The sequence below is a fragment of the Sceloporus occidentalis genome, unplaced genomic scaffold, assembly GCF_023333645.1.
Source record: "Sceloporus occidentalis isolate IW3139 unplaced genomic scaffold, rSceOcc1.0.p SCAF_1, whole genome shotgun sequence".
Lineage (NCBI taxonomy): Eukaryota > Metazoa > Chordata > Lepidosauria > Squamata > Phrynosomatidae > Sceloporus > Sceloporus occidentalis.
In genome coordinates, this window is record NW_028316981.1 from 80,083,228 (window position 1) to 80,103,548 (window position 20,321).

At 43.7% G+C, this 20,321-nt stretch overlaps 1 protein-coding gene across 2 annotated transcripts in view; it reads right to left on the reverse strand.

Annotated features, from left to right (window-relative positions):
- NSD1 (nuclear receptor binding SET domain protein 1) overlaps positions 1 to 17,681 on the reverse strand; it is a 111,901-nt gene extending 94,220 nt beyond the window's left edge. For both annotated transcript variants that reach the window (XM_089527191.1, XM_089527198.1), the window contains exons 1-2: positions 17,470 to 17,681; positions 15,763 to 16,730 (exon numbers count right to left, since the gene is read on the reverse strand). In XM_089527191.1, coding sequence (XP_089383317.1) covers positions 15,763 to 16,710 — 948 coding nt within the window. In that variant the 5' untranslated portion in view covers positions 16,711 to 16,730; positions 17,470 to 17,681. The remainder of the gene's footprint in view (positions 1 to 15,762; positions 16,731 to 17,469) is intronic.
- Between the last annotated feature and the right edge of the window lie 2,640 nt (positions 17,682 to 20,321).

Consider the following 20,321-nt stretch of genomic DNA (forward strand, 5'->3'; position numbering starts at 1 on the left):
AAACATTGAATCTGAAGAAAATGCAAAGTCTTTCAGACTTCAGCATCTTAATTAATTTAGAACTGGGAATAAAGGGGAAAGGGACTTCACAAACAGCAAGAAAGGAAGGTTTGAATTAAACCATGTCTGCATTTGCAAAAAGATCTTAATATTTTCCTTTCCAAGGATACCATAAGATGTAAAATTGCCATTTGGAATACAAATCAATGTACTGAAATCAATGTGTGTGTACCTTTAAAAAAATTAAACATCATTTATAGTACTGATAATCATCATATCATTACTAAAATTCATTAATAATTAGTAAAAACAGAAATATTACCTTGATACCATAACGGTAACTTTAAAATTTGTCATTTCAATATCTTCTCAAAACAGATGTTATATCATTCTTCACCTTCCAGTAAAAACACTGAAGAATGAATTGCTTCATTATGAATAAAAATGAACACCATCTCCCTATTTTCACCAACTGTCATATTAATATATTCTTGTCATAAAAGATATATTAAAAACTGCTACTTTTAAAGGACTAGGAACAGACTGTATCTTTCTCACTGGTCTTGCACATGAGTATTTGTCTTGTTTTTAGTAACTGCATATCAACCTCTCTGTAAGGCTTCTTACTGAAGACCTTGGTAACAATGTTTAAAATACATAAAATTTTATCATTTTGGAATGCATTCTCCCTCAACAAGAACAAACAAGAGCCATAGGAAAGATAAAAAAATTTCCAGGAGGACATTCAAGATAGAAAGTGCAAGATAGACATTATGCCTTGAGAAAAGAACAGTAATAAAAACAAGAAAACACAACACAGAGATCATGACTATAGGTTATTCCAAACTGGGCAAATAAGTCAGGAGTTTGTGATATTTGTTGCTGGAGCACTCTCTCTCACGTGTTCTCTCTCTCAATAGCCAATGTTTCTGTTCTGCTAGACTATTTTCCAGCAATTACTGGCTCCAGCTGCAATGTTTTATTCCCATATTCAAGTGGGTTTTCTTTTAATGCTAAGACATTATCAGAACAAGGAAGTCTCCTTCTATTTGTTCCTTTTTTAAAAAGCTTTTTTCCCCTTAGTGTCTATGCGCTGTCATAGTGCATGAATGCAGTGACACCTTTGCACTAAAACATTTAACAAAACAAAACAAAAATTAAGGAGAAAATCTGTCCTCAAACCACACCTGTCTTTTTTTAAAAAAAAAACCAGAACAAAACCTTGAAAGTTCCCTACTGCAGATCCAAGAAACCACTACAAACAGCGCCCCCCCCCCTCAAAAAAAAGAATGGAATAAATTGATGTGGAGGCAAAAACAACCAGCAAAACCTGGCAAAACACAAGGGGTTTTACTGCAAGAGGAACTCATGATTCTTTCAATCAAGTTGGATGAGCCCTATATATCTTTGCTTCTTTGGATTACAAGCAGCAAAGTCTTTCAGGCAGCACCTGAAGGGCCATTATTACAAAACCTCTGGCCAAAGTGGCACAGGTATGCCACTTGTGCCTTTAAATCATTTCACACTTAAGTAAACCCAAAGGTGGACATATCATGGCATTATCTGGGGCTGAAAGTGTGAGACTCACCTAAGGTCACCCAGTGGGTTTCCATGGCTGAACAGAGAATCAAACCCAAATCTCCAGAATCATAGTCCAGAGCTCAAACCACTATATCACACTGGCTCTCAGTATAGGTAGCAGCAAAGGTCAAATGGGCACTGGACATTGTCATGATGGGCAGGTGGCAACAAAAGTCATCCATCGAGACAGAAAGCTCCCCTGACAGCTTCCAAGCTACTCAGATGTTAGCAAAGAACCTTTTTCTGTCAATGGAGACTATTTTCTGTGACCACCACCCAGACTCCAGCTAGGAACTATGACAGAAAATGTTTTTTGCTGTCATAATAGACCATTACAACAGAATAAGTCATTCAACAGGATTTCAGCAAACCTAGGTGAATATAGAGTTTGGAAAAGTTATTTTTTGAAAAAGTGGTGTGCAGCCGTGTCAATTACACTGGGGCCATGGCAAATGCATGCACCTGGCCCCGATCCAGGCTGCTGCCACAATCCTAAACCAGACCACTGGAAGGAGTAGATCATATCTGCTCCTTCTTGGCCTGGTTCTTCCTGGGTGGCCACTTCCAGCTGCATTTTGGGGGGAGGAGTGTCATCCGAATGCTACACCCCGAATGCGGCCAGAATCTGTGTCATTTGGCCTGTGTGTTTCGGGCCTAAAGCTCTCAGACATTTCCATCAATCATGGTGCCTGGGAGGTTCTGGTGGATGTAGTCCCAAAAAAGTAACTTTCCTTAACCTTGGATAAATCACACAGAGACATCTATCAAGTACAGTTCAGAGCAAAAGGATATTCCTATCAAATCCATCAATTAAATTTTGACACAGACAAGATTGCAGCTGAAGGACTATGTCAGCTATGGCTGTGTTCAAAGTAGCTCAGTAGTACCTTTATTAAGAATACACAAATAAACAGGCACACACACACATTAAAGTGCATAAAGTTCTCAGTTATATTAAGATAACACACACACCACACACATTCTAAAAAATACAGTATCATTGCTCTTAAACCTGTTGTCCCAACATAGGGAAAGCACAATCAAGTTAGATGTAGTGCATCTCACTGGCACTTAATCCCAGTTTTCTCTTACTTCTGAAGATAGGCAGATAAGAGTTACCTGCTGTAATTGACTCAGTACAGGGAAAGGAAACACTCTTAGAGCAGATTATTTTTTCTTTCTTTCTCCTACCTAGACAGTTTCTCCTCTTTCTCCCCAATGCACCCATTTCATTCTATGTAACAAAACAAGCTACCAGGGAATGAAGTTCTGGGATAACAATCAGCCCATATGATCTTGCTCTCTGTTTTGTTTAAAGCAAAATTGTTAAGTTTTAATAATAATAATAATAATAATAATAATAATAATGATATAGATTTATTTGGATCCCACCCAATCATGGGGAATCTGGGTGGCTAACAGCAGAAAGAAAATACTGTAAAGAAAATACAATAAGATACAAATAATCCCTTCCCAAGATTTCTTATCTCCTTTTGTGCTATATAATGTAGAGAAAATACTAGGATATCAAGATGTGCTGGGAATAACAGAGATAGGTGAACAATGAGGTGATCACAGGAAAGAATGGCTTTGAAGAAGGGCAAAGTGGACTGAGAAGATGGAAAGCTGGAGTAAATGGGATGAGGAGAAGGAACAGGATGTGCTTAAGGCACAAAATGGCAGTGTTAGACTGATAAACAAGGTCAATCAAGTAGCAGCAGGTAGTGTGGCGTAGTAGTTGGAGTGTTTGACTATGATTTGAGTGTTTGACTATGACAGATAGTTTGACTATGATTTTGGAGAGCATGGTTTGATTCCCAGCTTGGCCATGGAACCCACTCAGTGACCCTGGGCAAGTCACACTCTCCCAACCTCAGGAAAAGGCAATAGCAATCTTCTTCTGAACATATCTTGGTGAGAAAACTCCATTATAGCCTTAGGGTTGCCATAAGACAAAAACAACTTGAAAGAACACAACAAGAACAAAGTATCACTTGCCATTAGCAGTTAAGCAAAACTGTTACTGTTATTCCACCTATCACCCATGAAGACAATGGCCTGTTACAGACTGCCAAAATAAAGCTGCTTTGGGTCTCTTTGGAGGTATGCTATTTAAATGATGCCTGGGTCCTAAGAGTCCGGAGGTCGTGCCAAAGCCACACTCCATTCCTAAGCACCGGAGTGCAGCTTTGGTGCAGCTTCCGGATTCTTAGGGTGCATGCATCATTTAAACAACATACCTCCAAAGAGACCTGAAGCAGCTTTATTTTGGCAGTCTGTAACAGGCCTATGTACCTTACTGTGTTGCAGCTACTGTTGCAAGTAGTAGAAGAAATACAAGAGGGGACATTTTTCAGCTACTTATAGAGCAAATGCTAGAAGAAAAACAAATACACCATGAGCAAGCAATGCCAGACTATAATGAAATCAATGACTTCTGAAGAGGAAAACAGTTTGAGTCTCCTTTATCCAAAATGTCTGAAGTATTTTGGGGTTTTCCCCCCACATTTTGGAAGATCTGCATAGACATAATGAGATATCTTAGAGACGGGATCCAAGTCTAAACACAACTCATTTATGTTTCATTTACATACACATAGCCTGATGGCAATTTTACACAATATTTTTTAATAATTTTGTGCCTGAAACAAAGTTTGTGTACATTAAACCATCAGAAAGCAAAGGTGTCACTATCTCAGCCACCCATGAAAAAGTTTTGGATTCTGGAGCACTTTGGATTTCAGAATTTCAGAGAAGAGAGACTCAACCTGTACAAGTACTGAATCGAAGGATGAAAATGGGACCTCAGCAAGTGATACATTTTGCACTAGCTGAATGACACTATTGAATACTTTTTATTCATCTATACTGTCATCCCTCCCTATTCACGGACTTGGAGTCCCTGGTCCATTTGCAGAAGGCAAATGGGGAGGGACAAAATGCAGCGCACGTCTGAAATCAATGGCGGCTTGAATATCAGCACTTTTCTGGATTCGCAAGGGGTGTGTGTCCAGAACAGATTCCCCGTGAATCGGGAGGGACGACTGTACTTTCTGGGAGGGCGGAGAGATACACTTGCAAAAACAAAAAGATACAGCAGCAAATAATAATTCCAGCTCAAAAATAATTGGTATGTTCAGGAAAGAGAAATCCAATTGATTTTTAAAATACTTACTTTATTGTTGTAGTTTCTTAATGTATTGTTGCAACCTTCTGAGCATGCATGTGTGTGTGTTTTTGTTGCTCAAAAAGTGATATGAAATTCTAATACACTATGAGAAAAAATTAACACAACTAAGACATTATCATCAGCTTTAGAAAATCTGCAGTAAGGTCAAATTTGGATCTACAAAAAAGAAAAAAAAAAAACCAAAATGTTATATTGAAGCAGTAATATATATAGGATGTTCTTCTTTTTAAAAAAGCTTTTGCAAATGTATTCTCTCAGTAACTACATAGTTTCCTACTACAATCAAAGGATATCTTACTACATTTATTGGTCCATTATTTAGAAAACTAGCAAATTACATATACTATGCAATACTAAGGATTTTTTTCCAAATGTGTAAATTTTACAACTGCAAGAAATAAAGTTTGAACTCAAAATCCACATCAAGTCTCATAATCTATTAATCTAGAGTTCAGCAAACAGAATTTACAATCTGTTAGTGTGTGACCCTGTCATACGTCACAATAATCTATATATGGAATCACAACCCATAAAATTAGAAACCTCAGTTCAGATTTTAAAAGTGAAAGCAAAAATAAAAAACTATATCCTACTCTGTCCACTTGTCTCCAGCACTAGAGAATTACAGTGCGCTCGCGTCATATGCAGGCATGATTTACGCGGCTTTCAGCATATACTGAAAGCCACACTGGAAGAAGGTTAGGCATGCCCCGAAAGGGGCAACTGCATGCACACCCATGGCATGTGTGCCGTGCTACAGGCACAAGCCCCATTCTTTTTAATATTGCTCGAGCATACGCAGAATTCCCCTTATGCCGGGGGGGGGGGATCGGGTCCAGAATGGATCCCCTGTGTAAGGGAAGGGTCCACTGTACTTTTAATAACAATGAACCATCTCAGAGCATGATCCTATCACTGCTCAGTTGCAGGAGGCCTAACTATGTCATTACATTTGTTAAGTAATTTTCCAACCTCTCAACAGAACAGAATTTCACATGCTTACTGACAACCACAAATGCTATCCAAATCTACCCCAGACAGTTAACAGAATTTCCGGAGCAGATCTAGGGGGCATTCAGGGAGGAAAAGAGAAAGGAAGCAGCACACTTCATGTGCTGAAGTACCCTTACTTAACAGTGAATGGAACCTAAATGCGTGTGTGGATGCACACACACTGTTAACTCATGTTTGCAAAGGGAACTTGCAGTGCCTTTGAGACTAACTGAAAGATAGAAGTTGGTACCATGAGCTGCTGTAGACTTGAGCCTGCTTCCTGAGGTGCATGTGGCAGAATGGAAAGCCCAGGGACAAACCTATATAGCAGTCTCTGTGGGAGAATGTCCATAGGAATGAAAAACTTTGTGGGTGTAGAAATAAGATGGATTCAAGTCTACAAAAGCTCATGATTGCAACTTTTATCTTTTAGTTAGTCTCAAAGGTGCTACAAGATTCCTTTGCATACTGATGTTCCCTACTAACACAGCTATGTCTTTGAATTCTGTCAACTCGCGGTGACTTCATGAGTTTCATAGGGTTTTCTATACCAAGACTAAAAATAAAGCATGTTTTCCCCCTTTAACGAAAAGCAGCAATATGACACAAATGTTTATCTAACTGAAGTGGAAAAAATACAGTGGAACTGTTTGACCAAATACATATTTGATACTCATTTAGATTACATATCTGTTGCTTTCCCTATTTTTTTAATGAAATATCTTCAAAATAAAACAAAGAGAGTCACATACAGGACTCCATATGGTTTAGGAGCCAAGATATGTGAAAGACTAGCTTCTCCCATATTAGACTGTCCAAACTATAAGGTTCATTAGTGAAGGCCCTGTTACATGTCCTACCAACCCAGGAGACTAGGCTGGAAGGTACACATGACAGGCCATTCTTTCTCACAGCACTCTGGCTATGCAACTTCCCAGTGGTGTAGACTCAAGTCAACTGATTCAGACTTAAGTCGGACTCAAATAACTTGACTTGTAAGTTGACAAAAATGACACACTGACAACTTGACTTGAAACATGCATATTTTTACTGATGACATTCACTTTGAGCAGCAGTCAAGACCTGCCCTCAAAGTGTGGGGAACACTTCTTGAAAGGGAATAATAGCTGCATAAGCTAATGGACTTGAGGCAGAAGCATCCTTCACAAACATCTGAAAAACTTTAGAAGGCTCCTCTGATGTGACGCAAGGACAGGCTGTCAAGCATACCTCAATCTCTGCCTCAGGCCCATCAATCTCTTTGAGAAATGCACCCTTCTTCCCCCCCCCCCCCCCCATTAAAAGTTGGCTCCCAGACTTGAGACTTGACTTTAAAGTAGCAAGAATTTGAGACTCAACTTCAGACTTAAAGATAGAGACTTGAGATTTGACTCAACACCTGGACTAAAAGTTTTGAATACATCACTGGGACTTCCAGCCAAAAGAGAAAGCCAGGCTGGTTCTATCCCTTTTGAGTATCAGGTGGACAGTGAAGACTGTACTATTTCAGTTGGCCTTAGGATCTTAAAAATAGGAGTTTCTGTGCTGGCTGTCTTTAAAACTGCTTTCAGAACTATTTTTAAGATAAACTTTTTGAGTGCTTAAATTAGTTACTTACTGTATGTTTAAATGTGCTATTGCCTATTGTCTATTACCTCAGAGGTCCAGCAAGCTGAAAGGTGATAAATAAATGCCTTAAATAAATAAATATGACAGAAATCAGACTGCTCTCTCTTTTAAATATGGTCATTATCAATTTTCGGAAGAAAAGTCTGAGGTTTTGTAACACTGCCAACATTCTCTAAGACGTTTCATAAATAAAAAGAATTCTCAAGTACTCAGATTTTTTCCTAATTACATTAATTTGATAATGAAAACAGTCACACATTTCTGAGCAGTGATGTTTACAGCCATACCAAAGCTAATTTAAAGTACATCATGACCAACAAGTAAAATATCCATCACAACTATAACATAAAGAATATCTATTACTGCTGAATACTGTGTGGTAGTGTCAGTAATGATTTATCTATCATCACAGGATGTTGATATGAAAAGGAGAAAGTCACAAGAAAAGACATGGTATTTCACTGCTTCTGTTTGCTTACTGTGTACAATTACCATTTAATACAGTTCTAGCACGAAACTAAAGGGTGAAATAGAACGCCCAGAAGGGGTGGCTGGAAGCTGCCCCTGAGAAAGTCGGATTGGGGCAGCGGCAACCACATACCATGGCCCCAGTCCCCCTTTTTGCACTGGCAAAAAGCCGGTCTTTGCCGCCCCAGCTTTACAGCACTCCTGAGGAATGCAGCATCTAAAAGGCATGCCGCCGGAGCACCCAGAAGCTGGCCCACATGGGGACAACTGGGTGGCATGAAGCCAGCTTCTGGGCATCTTCAGAGCATACTGAATCAAAACATTGTGCTTTGAAGCTGCTTGGACGGTGGCACAAAGTGGCAGTCTGTTTCACCCCAAAGTTTGCTTTTAAGCATCATTATTCTTAAGAGAATTGAACCAAGTATAATTAACCTTATTTGGCATGAAACAACATTTATTGAGATCCTACACCACCAAATTGATTACAAATGTGTAACTAGGTACCGTCTCCTGCAATGGGGTGTGAGCATACACCGGGATGGGCGGGTCCAGAACGGTATTCAGAAGGGATACATACACTGCTGCAGCTACATGCTCGATATAACCACTGAATAGTTTCCAGGTTGACAACCTGGTGAGATAGGCGGTATCCCTTATTGCTGTGTGTCTTCAAGTCATTTCCAACTTATGGCAACACTAAGGAGAACCTATCATGGGGGTTTCTTGGCAAGATTTGCTCAGGGGAAGTTTGTCATTCCCTTCCCCTGAGAACATTGTCCAACATCACCCAGTGGATTTCATGACCGAAGTGGGAATTAAACCCTAGTCTCCAGAGTCATAGTCCAACACTCAAATCACTATGCCACACTGGCTCCCTTAGAGAACCATATTTGGCTCACTAAGTAGAAAGGTGACAATCCAGATACTAAAAGTGCACTGTACTTTACTGTGCCAAAAAGAAACATTTTCTTACAACTAAAGTGAAGTTCAGGAAAGATGAGTAGACCCTTACCTGCATATTGATATTATAACCTATGAACCTCTCCAACTTGAAAATATAACTCTTTTCCTTCTACTTCGTAATGCATCTTTTAAAAAAATAATGTAAATTTAATACTTTTAAAAACTACATTTACAACATTTCAGGTTCAATTCTTCATACTGCTGTGTAGAGCTGAGAAAGATCTCTATTTCAAACCCTGGATACTTTCAGCTAGCCAACTATATTGGTTGGGAAAGAGAGGATCTGTAATCAAATACCTCTGGAAGACACCAACTTTCTCCCAATATAGGGACTCAAGGCAGTGATTTAAATAAGGGGTGAGAAACTGTGATGCACCCAGGGGCCAGTTTGCTGCTCCTGGGGTCCTCTGAGGGCTGTACATACTGCCAAAGATAATCCCAAAAGAAAATGAACAAAACCAGTAGTAGCCACAAGTCTACTACTAGCTTTGAAAATCTGCAATTTTTTAATGTTAAAACCCTACTATCTGCTTAAAAGGTGTAGGTTTCCACATGAGCCCTGTTTAAAGATTTGAAGGGATGTCATATCGAGGAGGGAGCAAGCTTGTTTTCTGCTGCTCCAGAGAACAGGACCCAAAGCAATGGATGCAAGCTCCAGGAAAAGAGATTCCATCTCAACATAAGAAGGAACTTCCTGACAGTAAGGGCTGTTCGACAGTGGAATACACTCCTTCCTTGGAGTGTGGTGGAGTTTCCTTTCTTAGAGGTCTTTAAACAGAGGCTGGATGGCCATCTGTCAGGTATGCTTTGACTGGGAGTTCCTGCATGGCAGGGGATTAGACTGGATGGCCCTTGTGGTCTCTTGCAACTCTATGATTCTATTATTTTGGACGTCAAGGATAAAGGTCACTATAGGGTGTCAAAGTGTTTTTTAAAAAAACAACCTTGGAAGGCTACATATAGCCCCAGATATTTACTTTGAAAAACCTTTCATTTAAATCAAGGTAAAGGCACCAGATCCATTCTGATCTTTGAGGTTAAGCAGGGTTATCCCTGGTTAGTATTTGGATAGGAGACCACCAACTAATACCAAGTGCTGTAGGCTATATTTCAGGGGAAGGAACTGGCAAAACCCCTTCTGAGTATTCCTTGCCTAGGAAAACCCTATGAAATTGATGAAAATGTTGGATTTCAACACGCAACTTAAATGCATGTGCGCGCACGCACACACACGCGCGCGCACGCACACACACACACACACACAGAGCCAACCAAGAAAAAAAAATACATTTTATTATCTGGTTTAAATCAACTCTCCCACTGAGACTTCATACATTTTGTAAAGAACAGTGCAGACTAAGTGATTAATCCCACCACTGTAAATTTCACTGCAGAAGTAATCCAGTTTGAGATCACTTTCACTGCCCTGGCTCAGTGCTAGTGAATCCTGGGAATTGTAATTTGTTGTGGCATCAGAGCTCTCTGATAGAGAATGCTAAAAGTCTCACAAAACTACACTCCTCAGAATTCCCTAGCATTCAGCCAGATCAGTGAAAGTGGTCTCAAACTGGATTATTTCTGCAGTGTGTTTTGGACCCAGGTAATTTTGCTATTTACCTATGAAGGCATGTCTGTGTGTGTGTGACTTCAAGTCACCTGTCAATTTATGGTGACCCCATGAGTTTCATAGGGTTTTCTGAGGCCAGGTTTACATAATTCACATAATTACATCGAAGTGACGTTTTTCACTAACTTTAGAAAAGTATATATGCATTTAATATATGACCTCAATTTTATTTACTATGGCCTGTTACAAACTGACAAAAGAAAGCTGCTCTGGGTCTTTTTGGAGGTATGCTGTTTAAATGATGCATGAGTCCTAAGAATCCGGAAGCTGCACCAAAGCTGCACTCCAGTGCTTAGGAATGGAGTGTGGCTTTGGTGCGACCTCCGGACTCTTAGGACCCATGCATCATTTGAATAGCATACCTCCAAAGAGATCCCAAGCAGCTTTATTTTGGCAGTCTGTAACAGGCCTATATAACCTCAGTCCTAATGGCGGGTTATAGACTGCCGCTTTGAGGCGGTCTGCCGCCGCCACCGTTTGCTCCGTGCGGGAGCTGCAGCAGCCACACCGCACGGCTCCTGTGCGGAGCAAAAAAGGAGCTCCAAAATGGAGCTCCTTCTTGCGGCGCCTCTGTGATGTCACGAGGCGCCGCTGGCGCATTCGCGACGTCATAGGCGCCGCGACACATCTGGCTGCTATGCATCCAATACGTAAACATGGCGGCCCCCATGTGGAAGGGGCGCCGCCATGTTGTACATATGGAATACGTACTAGGGTTAGGGGGGTGCGGAAGCACCACCCCTTCCTAACCCTAATATGTATTCCATATGTATTTTTTGGCGGTCTGTAACCCGCCAATATATGTCAAAAGAATGGGTAATCAGAGGCAGTATAGTTGATTTTCATACAATGAAATTAAAATTTCTTAGTTTGTTTATCAAGTAAATATTAATAATCTGAGCAAAGCAAATTGCAGAGATTAGGTAGTTAAATACAGAAACCAGAGTATACAAGACAGCTCAAGTGGGCTCAGTGAAATAAGAATCTTTCTAGCAACATGCATGATAGCATTTCCTAGCCCAAGGACTGGATGTAGTAACCTGCAATTATATTCCAGCCCCTGATCCCTGACATCAAGCCCATTAACAACACTATAGAGAATTAAATAATGTCATACTAAATGATGAACCTAAAAGAAAAAAAAAAGGAATTGCTATGGTTCTTAGTTGCACAGACCAACAGCATTTAATGCAATGCATTTTCCAGAGGGCCAATAAATCAATTTTGAGCTTAATGGCAGTATTCAGATATCACAAAAGAACCTGAGTTGCTGTGAATAGCAAGCTTAAAGGTTTCTATCTCCCTCCTTTATTTCCTCCTCCACATGTGAAAGGAAGAGGCACAAAACTTCTGTTTGCAGCCTGGAACAAACTAGGATTCTGAAATTTCTCAAGTATTGACTACTTTATATACCCCATGCTCCTTTAATAACAATGTTGCCAATTTCCGGGGAGTTCTCCGGAATCCAGGGAATTTAATTAATTTCTTTCCAGGGATTTTGAATGAATAATAATAATAAATATTGGGGAATTCTGGGGATTTTGGTAAAACATTCCAAGGAATATCTTCAAGGCTTGTTGGCAACACTGCTTAATGAACCATAGTTTAATCAAGGATTGCTATTTATTATGGTTGTATTTACCATAGTTTTCCATTCCGTCCAATGAAATGGAAAACCATAGCATGTCCTAAATTACAAAAAGAAACTTCATATCTCCTCCCTGTCAGAAAGGAAGAAGGAAACACACAAACCCAAGGGCCACTGCAACATATTCTTGTCACAATAAACTATGGTTTCTTATCATGCCTGAATGCTGCCAACATTCTGATCATATTTTGTCCTTAACTACCAAGACATAAACAAGCATTATGCTTATAGCCACAGCTGCATCATGAATTTATATCCACAGCTCCTTCATTATTTGTATACACAAACTGGGAAATCTTCAATTAATCTTCAATTAGTCTTCTATTCTGTCCAAATTAGGATGCTGAAATACTAACCCATGCAGTGAAATTATGAATATGCTAACCATACCGTTAAAATTCTTGAGACACTGTAACTTGCTAAAGTCTTGATTTCAGCCACACTATGGGAACAGCAGCAATCAATTACACAAGTTACTTTGAGAGAAATTGTTGAAATTTATAAAATTCCCGAGACTTAAACAAGTCCAATCCAAGGTTTTTTCCCCTGAAACCTTCCACAGTACTAATTCTTAAAACGGGGATAAACATTTTGTCCACTTGAGATGCTGCTGAACTGTTAACTTCCTTTACTCTTATCCAGAGTAACCAAATCAAAGGGAGAATGGGCACTACAGTCTAACAAATGGAAAGCCACACTTTCCCCAGCGTGCTTTAAAACATTCAGTTTCTTGCCATGGAATCTACTACTACTGCAAGACCTGTACTATGAAACATAGTGAACAAATAATAATAATAATAATAATAATAATAATAATAGTATGTTTCTGATTTTCTGATGTGATTTTTTTTAAGTCTTAGAAAGAAAATCTAGTTTTGGAACCAGTTTCCAAAAAGGTATTTTCCATAGATAACTATGTTTTTGCATCCTATTTTCTAGCATATTTACTTTTTAAAAAAATGTATGACATGATCACGAGAATTCTGCACAAATCACAAAAAATGATACTTTAAATAGGAATTAAATACTAGCCCTATAAAAGACATTTACAGTGGTTAAATTTCAGCTGTAATGCCAAAAAACAAAACAAAAACCAGCGCACATTTTAGAAGATTGAATCCAGTTTAGAAATAAGAAATGTTTGGACATGAATACAGGTCTGCACAGAACTGTGACACAACTACCCTGATCCTTCTACTGCTTGTCCTTTTGGCCTCATTTTTTAAAACACACACACAAATACTAGTTTTAACAGAAATGCTTACAAAAGTGGCAGATGGCAAGTGGTTAAAGAGGCCTTGTACTGTTCATGCAAAGGAGGAAATGCCCCTTCCAAGATAATAATGCTCACACTGACTGGAGCAGGCATGGTACAAAAAGGACAGGTGCCTTGTTCCAGGACAATCCATTTTAACCCACATGGAAACTTAATCAATGTAATTAATCAGCCAGATTTAAATAAAATTTCTTTAACCTGGTGACACTTTTGATTTTTTAAAAAACAACAAATGCCTTTTTGTAATTTCTTCTGATTATATTAGAAACACAAAATAACCATTTCATAGAAGATAGGACATGGGATCTGGATCACAAAAATTAATGCTATCATGAATGTATTGGCCTACAGGCTGCTTTAACTCTGCTTTGGTTTTGCTCAACACGCCAACAGGACTTCTCTTCTAGAATTAGTAGCTATGAGAATACCAGATAAGAGCAATTTAGTAGAGCCAATAGTTTGCATAAGAAGCCTTCTACCAAAGCCAGATAAATTTTAATATAATTGCATAAAACAGTAAGAATCTTACCATAAAAATGAACGAACAACTGTTCAATCTGGCCTTTAAAATGGTTTTGATGCTGATTATTGTAATTGTTTTGTTGGCTTTATTGTTCAGGGTTTTTTTAGTTATGAGAATTAGCCACCTTGAGTACTTTTTTAATTGGGAACACAGGTTTACCATGTAATAAATACAATTTACACCCACACAATCGTCTATGTGTATGTGTACATAATACTAAAGGGTCTAACTGGGTTTCCTTATGGAAATAATTGCACATAGTATTCCTATTCCCGTCAGCCCCATTATCATCAGTGGGGCTTATAACTCAACCAGAACTCAAAAAAGTTACTTTTGGAGTACAAACCCCAGAATCCCCATGCCAACATGGCTGAGGCATTGTAGGAGCTATAGTTCAAATAGCAGGGGTTTTTTCCTGAGCTCTGCTTCCCTACAGCTCTATAGGGTTACAACTATATGCTCTACTTATTTACTAAGTTACTCCTGAAGTAAATCTACTGATTTAAAATCAAGGTGTCCCTGCCACTACTACTCAAAGCCAACGTATACCTTGCAGTCATTTAACACACTGCAGCCACACATTTGAAATGCTATACTGCGTTCATGAATTAATCTGCAAAACAAAAAGCAACGTGAAGCTTCAAACCTATCACCTGGATTTTCACATGATTTTCCCCCCCTACTAGTCTCATTTTCCTAGTAGATTTTTTTCTAATTAAGAGTCATTTCACAAAAGACCTAGTGAGGCACATGACCTACAGATACACATTTGGAAAGAGGAAATTAAAACTTGTTTACTGCACCGCATTGTTTTACTCCATGTGTAAAATATAACACAAGTGTGTTATGAATATGTATTGAGAAGCCACAACTGGAAGGAACTGTCTCAAGTATGCAACAAGTGAGAAGTCATAGATAACTGGTGCAAGTTTTCTCAGGCCTGTTACAGACAGCCAAAATAAAGCTGCTTCGAGTCACAGTGGAGGTATGGTGTTTCAACGATGCATGCGTCCTAAGAGTCCAGAAGCCACACCAAAGCCACGCTCCAGTCCTGAAGGGCTGGAGCGTGGCTTTGGCGCGACTTCTGGACTCTTAGGACGCATGCATCATTGAAACACCATACCTCCAATGTGCCTCGAAGCAGCTTTATTTTGGCTGTCTGTAACAGGCCTCAGTTACCTTGTAGCTGAAATATGACATAGTAAACAGTCCTATTGATCTTGCACATCCAGAAATCTAGAAGCAGTTTCTTTTCTTTCCTTTTTTTTTTAGCACAAACCATAATTTGTTCTATTTTTATTTTAAATAATTTCTACTCAGAATTTGCTTAAAGTTAGTGAAGAGAATATTTTACGTCCCAATAACAGCTTGGATTTTCATCAGGCTTAAGTTTCTAAACACTCCCATTTTAACAAATAATCTAAACTTGAAGGCAAAGATTTTGTGAGCGCTCTGTTTTTTTAACTAGTGTATATATAAAGTTATCATAATTAAATGTATGCTGGTATAGTTGTCGGCAACATGGGGGAAAGAAGAAGAAGAAAAATCCAACTCACTTCATCTCCTACAAAAAAAGGGTAAGGTTTTCATTCTGCCCTCTGGACTGCATGAATCCAGGCAGAATGGCTAGAGAAGCTTTTGTTTTTAAAGGGAAACTGTCATACTTTCCAACCTAAATTAACCTCACTTCCGACTTGCAAAGTGAAACATACCCAAGGGACCAGAGCAACCTGTTGGCTCCTCCCACCGTCTTCCCTCCCTTGCATGCCTCTCCACACCAGTAAAGAGACCAACCCCTGTAGCAAACTTATTTCCCCACATATCAATCTGGAGATAGCCTAATGGGCAACCCAAGACTGCTTACAGCTGGCAATCCTGTTGGTAGTGGTGCGGATTTGGTCGTGATTGAAGTTTCCAGCCTTTCTATCAAGCTTCCTAGTGTGGGAGCCCTCTGCTTCGGAGCCACTTTATCAGATGCCTTGGCCATGCTGCGTTGCTTGTCCTTTTTCTGCTCTGCCTCTACATACACCGGGTACATGCCTGCTTTCTCACATCTGCCTCTGAAGGCAGGCTCTTTGCAAGAGTTACTACTCTGCATTCGCTGGGGGAGGGCAGGGCTGGATAGCAGGGCAGAGGCTGCCTCATTGTGCCTGATCTTGACAGGGGCCTCCTGCATCATCCATCCAGGCCTCCCTCTCTCAGACCCGGCCACCTTCTTGCTGCAGATGGCTCTCTTCTTTTCCACCACCAACTTCATGTCCTTCCCCGGATGTCCTGCTGCCGCAGAGAGGAGGAAAGGTGCCTGGGGGTCCATCTCCTTCCCTTCATCCGAGCAAAGATCCAGGGTGTCAAAATCCAGGAGCCGAGCGGAGTCCCGCTGGGTATTGAAATGGTCTCCCTCCTCCTCCTCCGCCAGCTCCAGCTCTGGGCTGGAGTCGCTCCCTTCCAGTTCCTGCAAACAATCAGAGCCATCATCTTTTGAGCCATTCAGATATTCGGCATTGATCATGGAGGCCAGGTCCTGCAGCCTGCGCAGGGGGATGTAGCGAGGGGAAGGAGGAGGGCCTACTGCTGCTGCTGCTGCCCCGGATCCTGCTCCTGCGGGGGGCAAAGGCTGCAGGCTGCGCCCTCGGAGTCCCTCCGGGGGGATCCTACGGCTCTGGCCCTCCTCCCCCCCGAGGAACGGGCCGGGCCCTCTTTCTTCCTCCTCCTCCTCCTCTTCCTCCTGCTCCAACTCCGGTGCCTCTAACGCCAAAGGGCGGGCGAAGGGGGGCAGGCAGCCCCTCCTGCTCACTTCGCAGGCCTGATCCATCCTCTACGGCGGGCATCAACCTGTGAAGCAAGCACAGCAACAATGGGGTCAGGCAAACCCTCCAGGGCCTTGTTCTCCAAAATGGCAGCCACTTCTGCTCCTCCTCCTCCTCCGCGGCGGCGGCGGCAGTAGCAGCAGAGGCCCTGCAAACGCTTCCAGTTCCTGAGCCTTACAGCCAGCCGGGTGGGGTTTGGGGTTTTTTTTGGAGGGGAGAGGTCTCCTCCCCTTCCAAGGAAGGCTGCCTCTTGGTCGCCCCAGCCTAAGGCTGCCTCCTCCTGCTCCTCCACAATAGCGCAGCATCCATCCCGCTGTTGCCTGCTGGGAAAGGAGCAAGAGCAGGCCTGGCCTGGCTGCCCTGGCTCGCCTCTTCCTCTCTTGCCGTCCCCCTTCCCCAGCTCTGGTCTCTCCTGGCCTCGCCTTTCTGGCTCCTAAGCGGCAGCTGCTCTGCTCAAGAGCCAGCAAAGGCTTCTGGACCTTCTTGCATTTCTTCTCTGCCCCCTCCTCCTCCTCCTCCTCTGCCACCGCCCGGCTTCTGCGCTACTAGGCCCGAGACACCGGTTGGCAAAGCTACCCTCTCACCCTCATGCCAAAGGCCCAGAAGACAAGGAGGAGAAGGAAGAGAAGATGGTGGTGGTTTGCAGAGGTCCTTTTGCAAAGGGCCTGATGGTGGAACCTAAAGCCAACCTTTAGCAGGCAGGGCCTTTTTTTTTAATTGGGGAAACAAAACCAAACAAAAAAGTCTGGCCTGCAAGTCATTACCTGCCCCCTCCCTGTCCGACTTGGCCCGCCTTGCAGCCGGTGGTTAAAAAAAGGGCCAAAGTGGTGGAGAGCCGACTTGAGCTCCTCCGGGGCCTTCCTTTCCAGCTTCGTCTCCCAGCTTCCCTCTTCGCCTGGTTGCTCGCGCCTTGCCTTCGCCCACGCGCGCGCACGATGCAAGGGGGCGCGCGCACATATGCGCGCGCCCTCGTGCCTGGGGGGGGCTGGTACGCGCGCTCCCTGACTCTTGGGGTTCATCAACCGCCTCTGCTGCTACTGCTGCTGCAAAGGCCACCGCCAGTGCTGCAAATGCTATGCTGTCCAATCAGAGCGCTTGCCTGGCCGTCCTTCTGCTCCCCCCCCCCAGCTTTGGGCAACTAAGGCCCCCCTGGTCCCCACTTCCATGTGCCAGCTGCCCCTCATCCTTCAGGCCCAGGGGGACGGATGGCTAGTGTGGCCCAGGCCTCCCTCTCCAGGGTGACCAGGTTTTTCCCAACTGCAAAGGAAGAACCGGGCACCTCAAAATGGAGGGCCTTCCAGGAGGGAAAAAAAATGTAAAGCCATGACCAAAGCTCATATGGAGACGTCACATGCTCAAAATGGAGGACGTTTTGGAATGCCTCCTGAGCAGAAGGTGGAAATGGAGGGCACGTCTTGGAAAAAGGGAAAGCAAAGGAGGGCATGATCAAAATAGAAGCTAAAAACACTCCTCTCTCTCTCTCTCTCTCTCTCTCTCTCTATATATATATATATATATATATATATATATTGCTGCTTCCTCGTCCTGCTCAAAATGGAAGGCATGTTGGAACTCCTCCTGAGCAGAAGGTGGAAATGGAGGGACATGGCCAAAATAAAAGCTAAAAAAACCCCAGAAACACTGATAGACGTAGGAATGCATTCTTCTCAGTCATGCTCAGAACGGAGGCCGTTTGGGAACAAAGTGACCAGAAGGCCCTGGGAACTGGGGGGGGGGGGGGGAGTCCTGGCCCCTCCCGCCCCACAGCACATGGCGCCGCTGTCGCCGCCGCGCTCCTCTGCCTTTCCCCGCGCTGGACACCAGCAGCCTCCCCAGCCTCCCTCGAGTCGCAGCAGCCCCTCAAAACATGTCGCTCCGTACCAAGACACCTCGGCAGGGCTCCGCTTGCGAGGCCAGGCCTGTCCAGGGCTCTCTGGCCAAGCGCTGCAAGCCAGCCAGCCAGCCAGCCAGAGAGCAAGAGCGAGCCAAGATGGTGGCTGTGGGGCTCGCCCACCCAACCATCCACCCTCCGACTCGCCGCTGGGCAGCCGCCGCTGCCTTCCTCCTCCTCCTCCTCCTCCTTGCCAGCCCCGTCTGAGAGGAGGGAGACCCCACCAGACGCCCCCCGTCACCAGCAGGCAACTGGGCCCAGGGGCTTTCTCCCCAGCTCTTACTGGGTGCAAACATGTAGTAGGGTGGTAGTGGTGGTGATGATGGATGGCCGACATGGCAGAGGGAAACTGGGCAGGTTTATTGGAAAGGAGAGCAAAGCAGGCCGCCCCCACCTTCCCGCCTAAACTGGGGTGGAATGGAGTGGGGTGGTCAGCCTGTTCCCTCGCCTCCCAGCCCACAGTGGGGTGCCCTAAGGAAGAAAGCCCCCGTCCCCTCTCCTTCTTTCCCCCTTCTTTCTGCCCCCACTGTCTCCGCCGACTCAGGGGGAAAGGGGGGCCACAGCGACGTCTCCAAGGACAAATGGCTCCTCGCTGGCCCCCACTGCCTCCTGAAGGACAGCCACCTCTTTCTCTTGTCTAGGGACAGGAGAGTAGTGGGCCCGGGCTCCCCAAAGCAGGACCAGGCCGCTCCCAGAGACCCTCCAAGTCGGAGGGAATCCCTTCCCCTTTTTGTCAGGGAGAGTTTCATAAGCGACACAGAGAGAGAGAGCTGCCTTCTCTCTCTCCCCCTTTTGAGTTTTTATTTGTCAGCCTTCTCCTCCTCCTCCTCCTCCTCCTGGGCGAATGTGGGCGCGAAGGTGCCTGCCTCTGCGCCAGGGGAGCCGACTGGGAGGAACCAGAGTGTAGCCTCAGAAGAGGAGGGTCGCCAAGCCCCTCTCTCCGGGGCTGCTTCTCCTCTCCCCAGCCTCCCTGCCGCCCCTTTGGCAGCTCCTCCGCGGAAGCCTTCCCAGGCTTGACATCGGTCAGGAGCGGCCTTCGCTCCTGTTTCGCCTGGCTCGCCCCCGGCCTCCCCCCACCGACGCAGCCTGCCTCGCAAAGCGGCCATTAGAGCAGCCCCTTCAGCCCAGCCCGACCTACAAGGACCCCCACAAGGATGCCCCTTCGTCCCCTTTATGGAGCAACAAAGCCTCCCTTCTGCAAGCCTGGCATGCGGGTCCTGAGACCGGGGGAAGGGGGGGCACTGGTTCGTCTTTCTACCTTGAAATCCTGGGCAGTCCGCCCTCTGTATGGAGCTTGCTGAGAGACCCAGGAGACCCCCCCCCCCGGTCGATCCTGGGTCTCTCAGCAAGCTCCATACAGAGGGCGGACTGCCCAGGATTTCAAGGTAGAAAGACGAACCAGTGCCCCCCCCCCCCCGGTCTATATATGGAATATATATATATTCCAAAATGTCCTCATCCTCTGCAAAACGCTTCATGGGCTGCATGCACACTGCTCACAACAAACTCCAACTCCCAGAATTCCATAGCCTTGAGCCAGACAAAGAGTTAAAGTGGTGCCAAACTGGGTTATTTCTCTAGTGTGGATGCAGCCGAAGTCAGCGCCACTTTATAGCGTCCCCTTTTGTTGGGGGATAGGGTTTCCGTTTAATATGGAAGAGATTTCCTGGCAGAGAAAACTGCCCTGCTGGATGGAGGAGTTGGCCATGCAAAATCAAGGCAGGT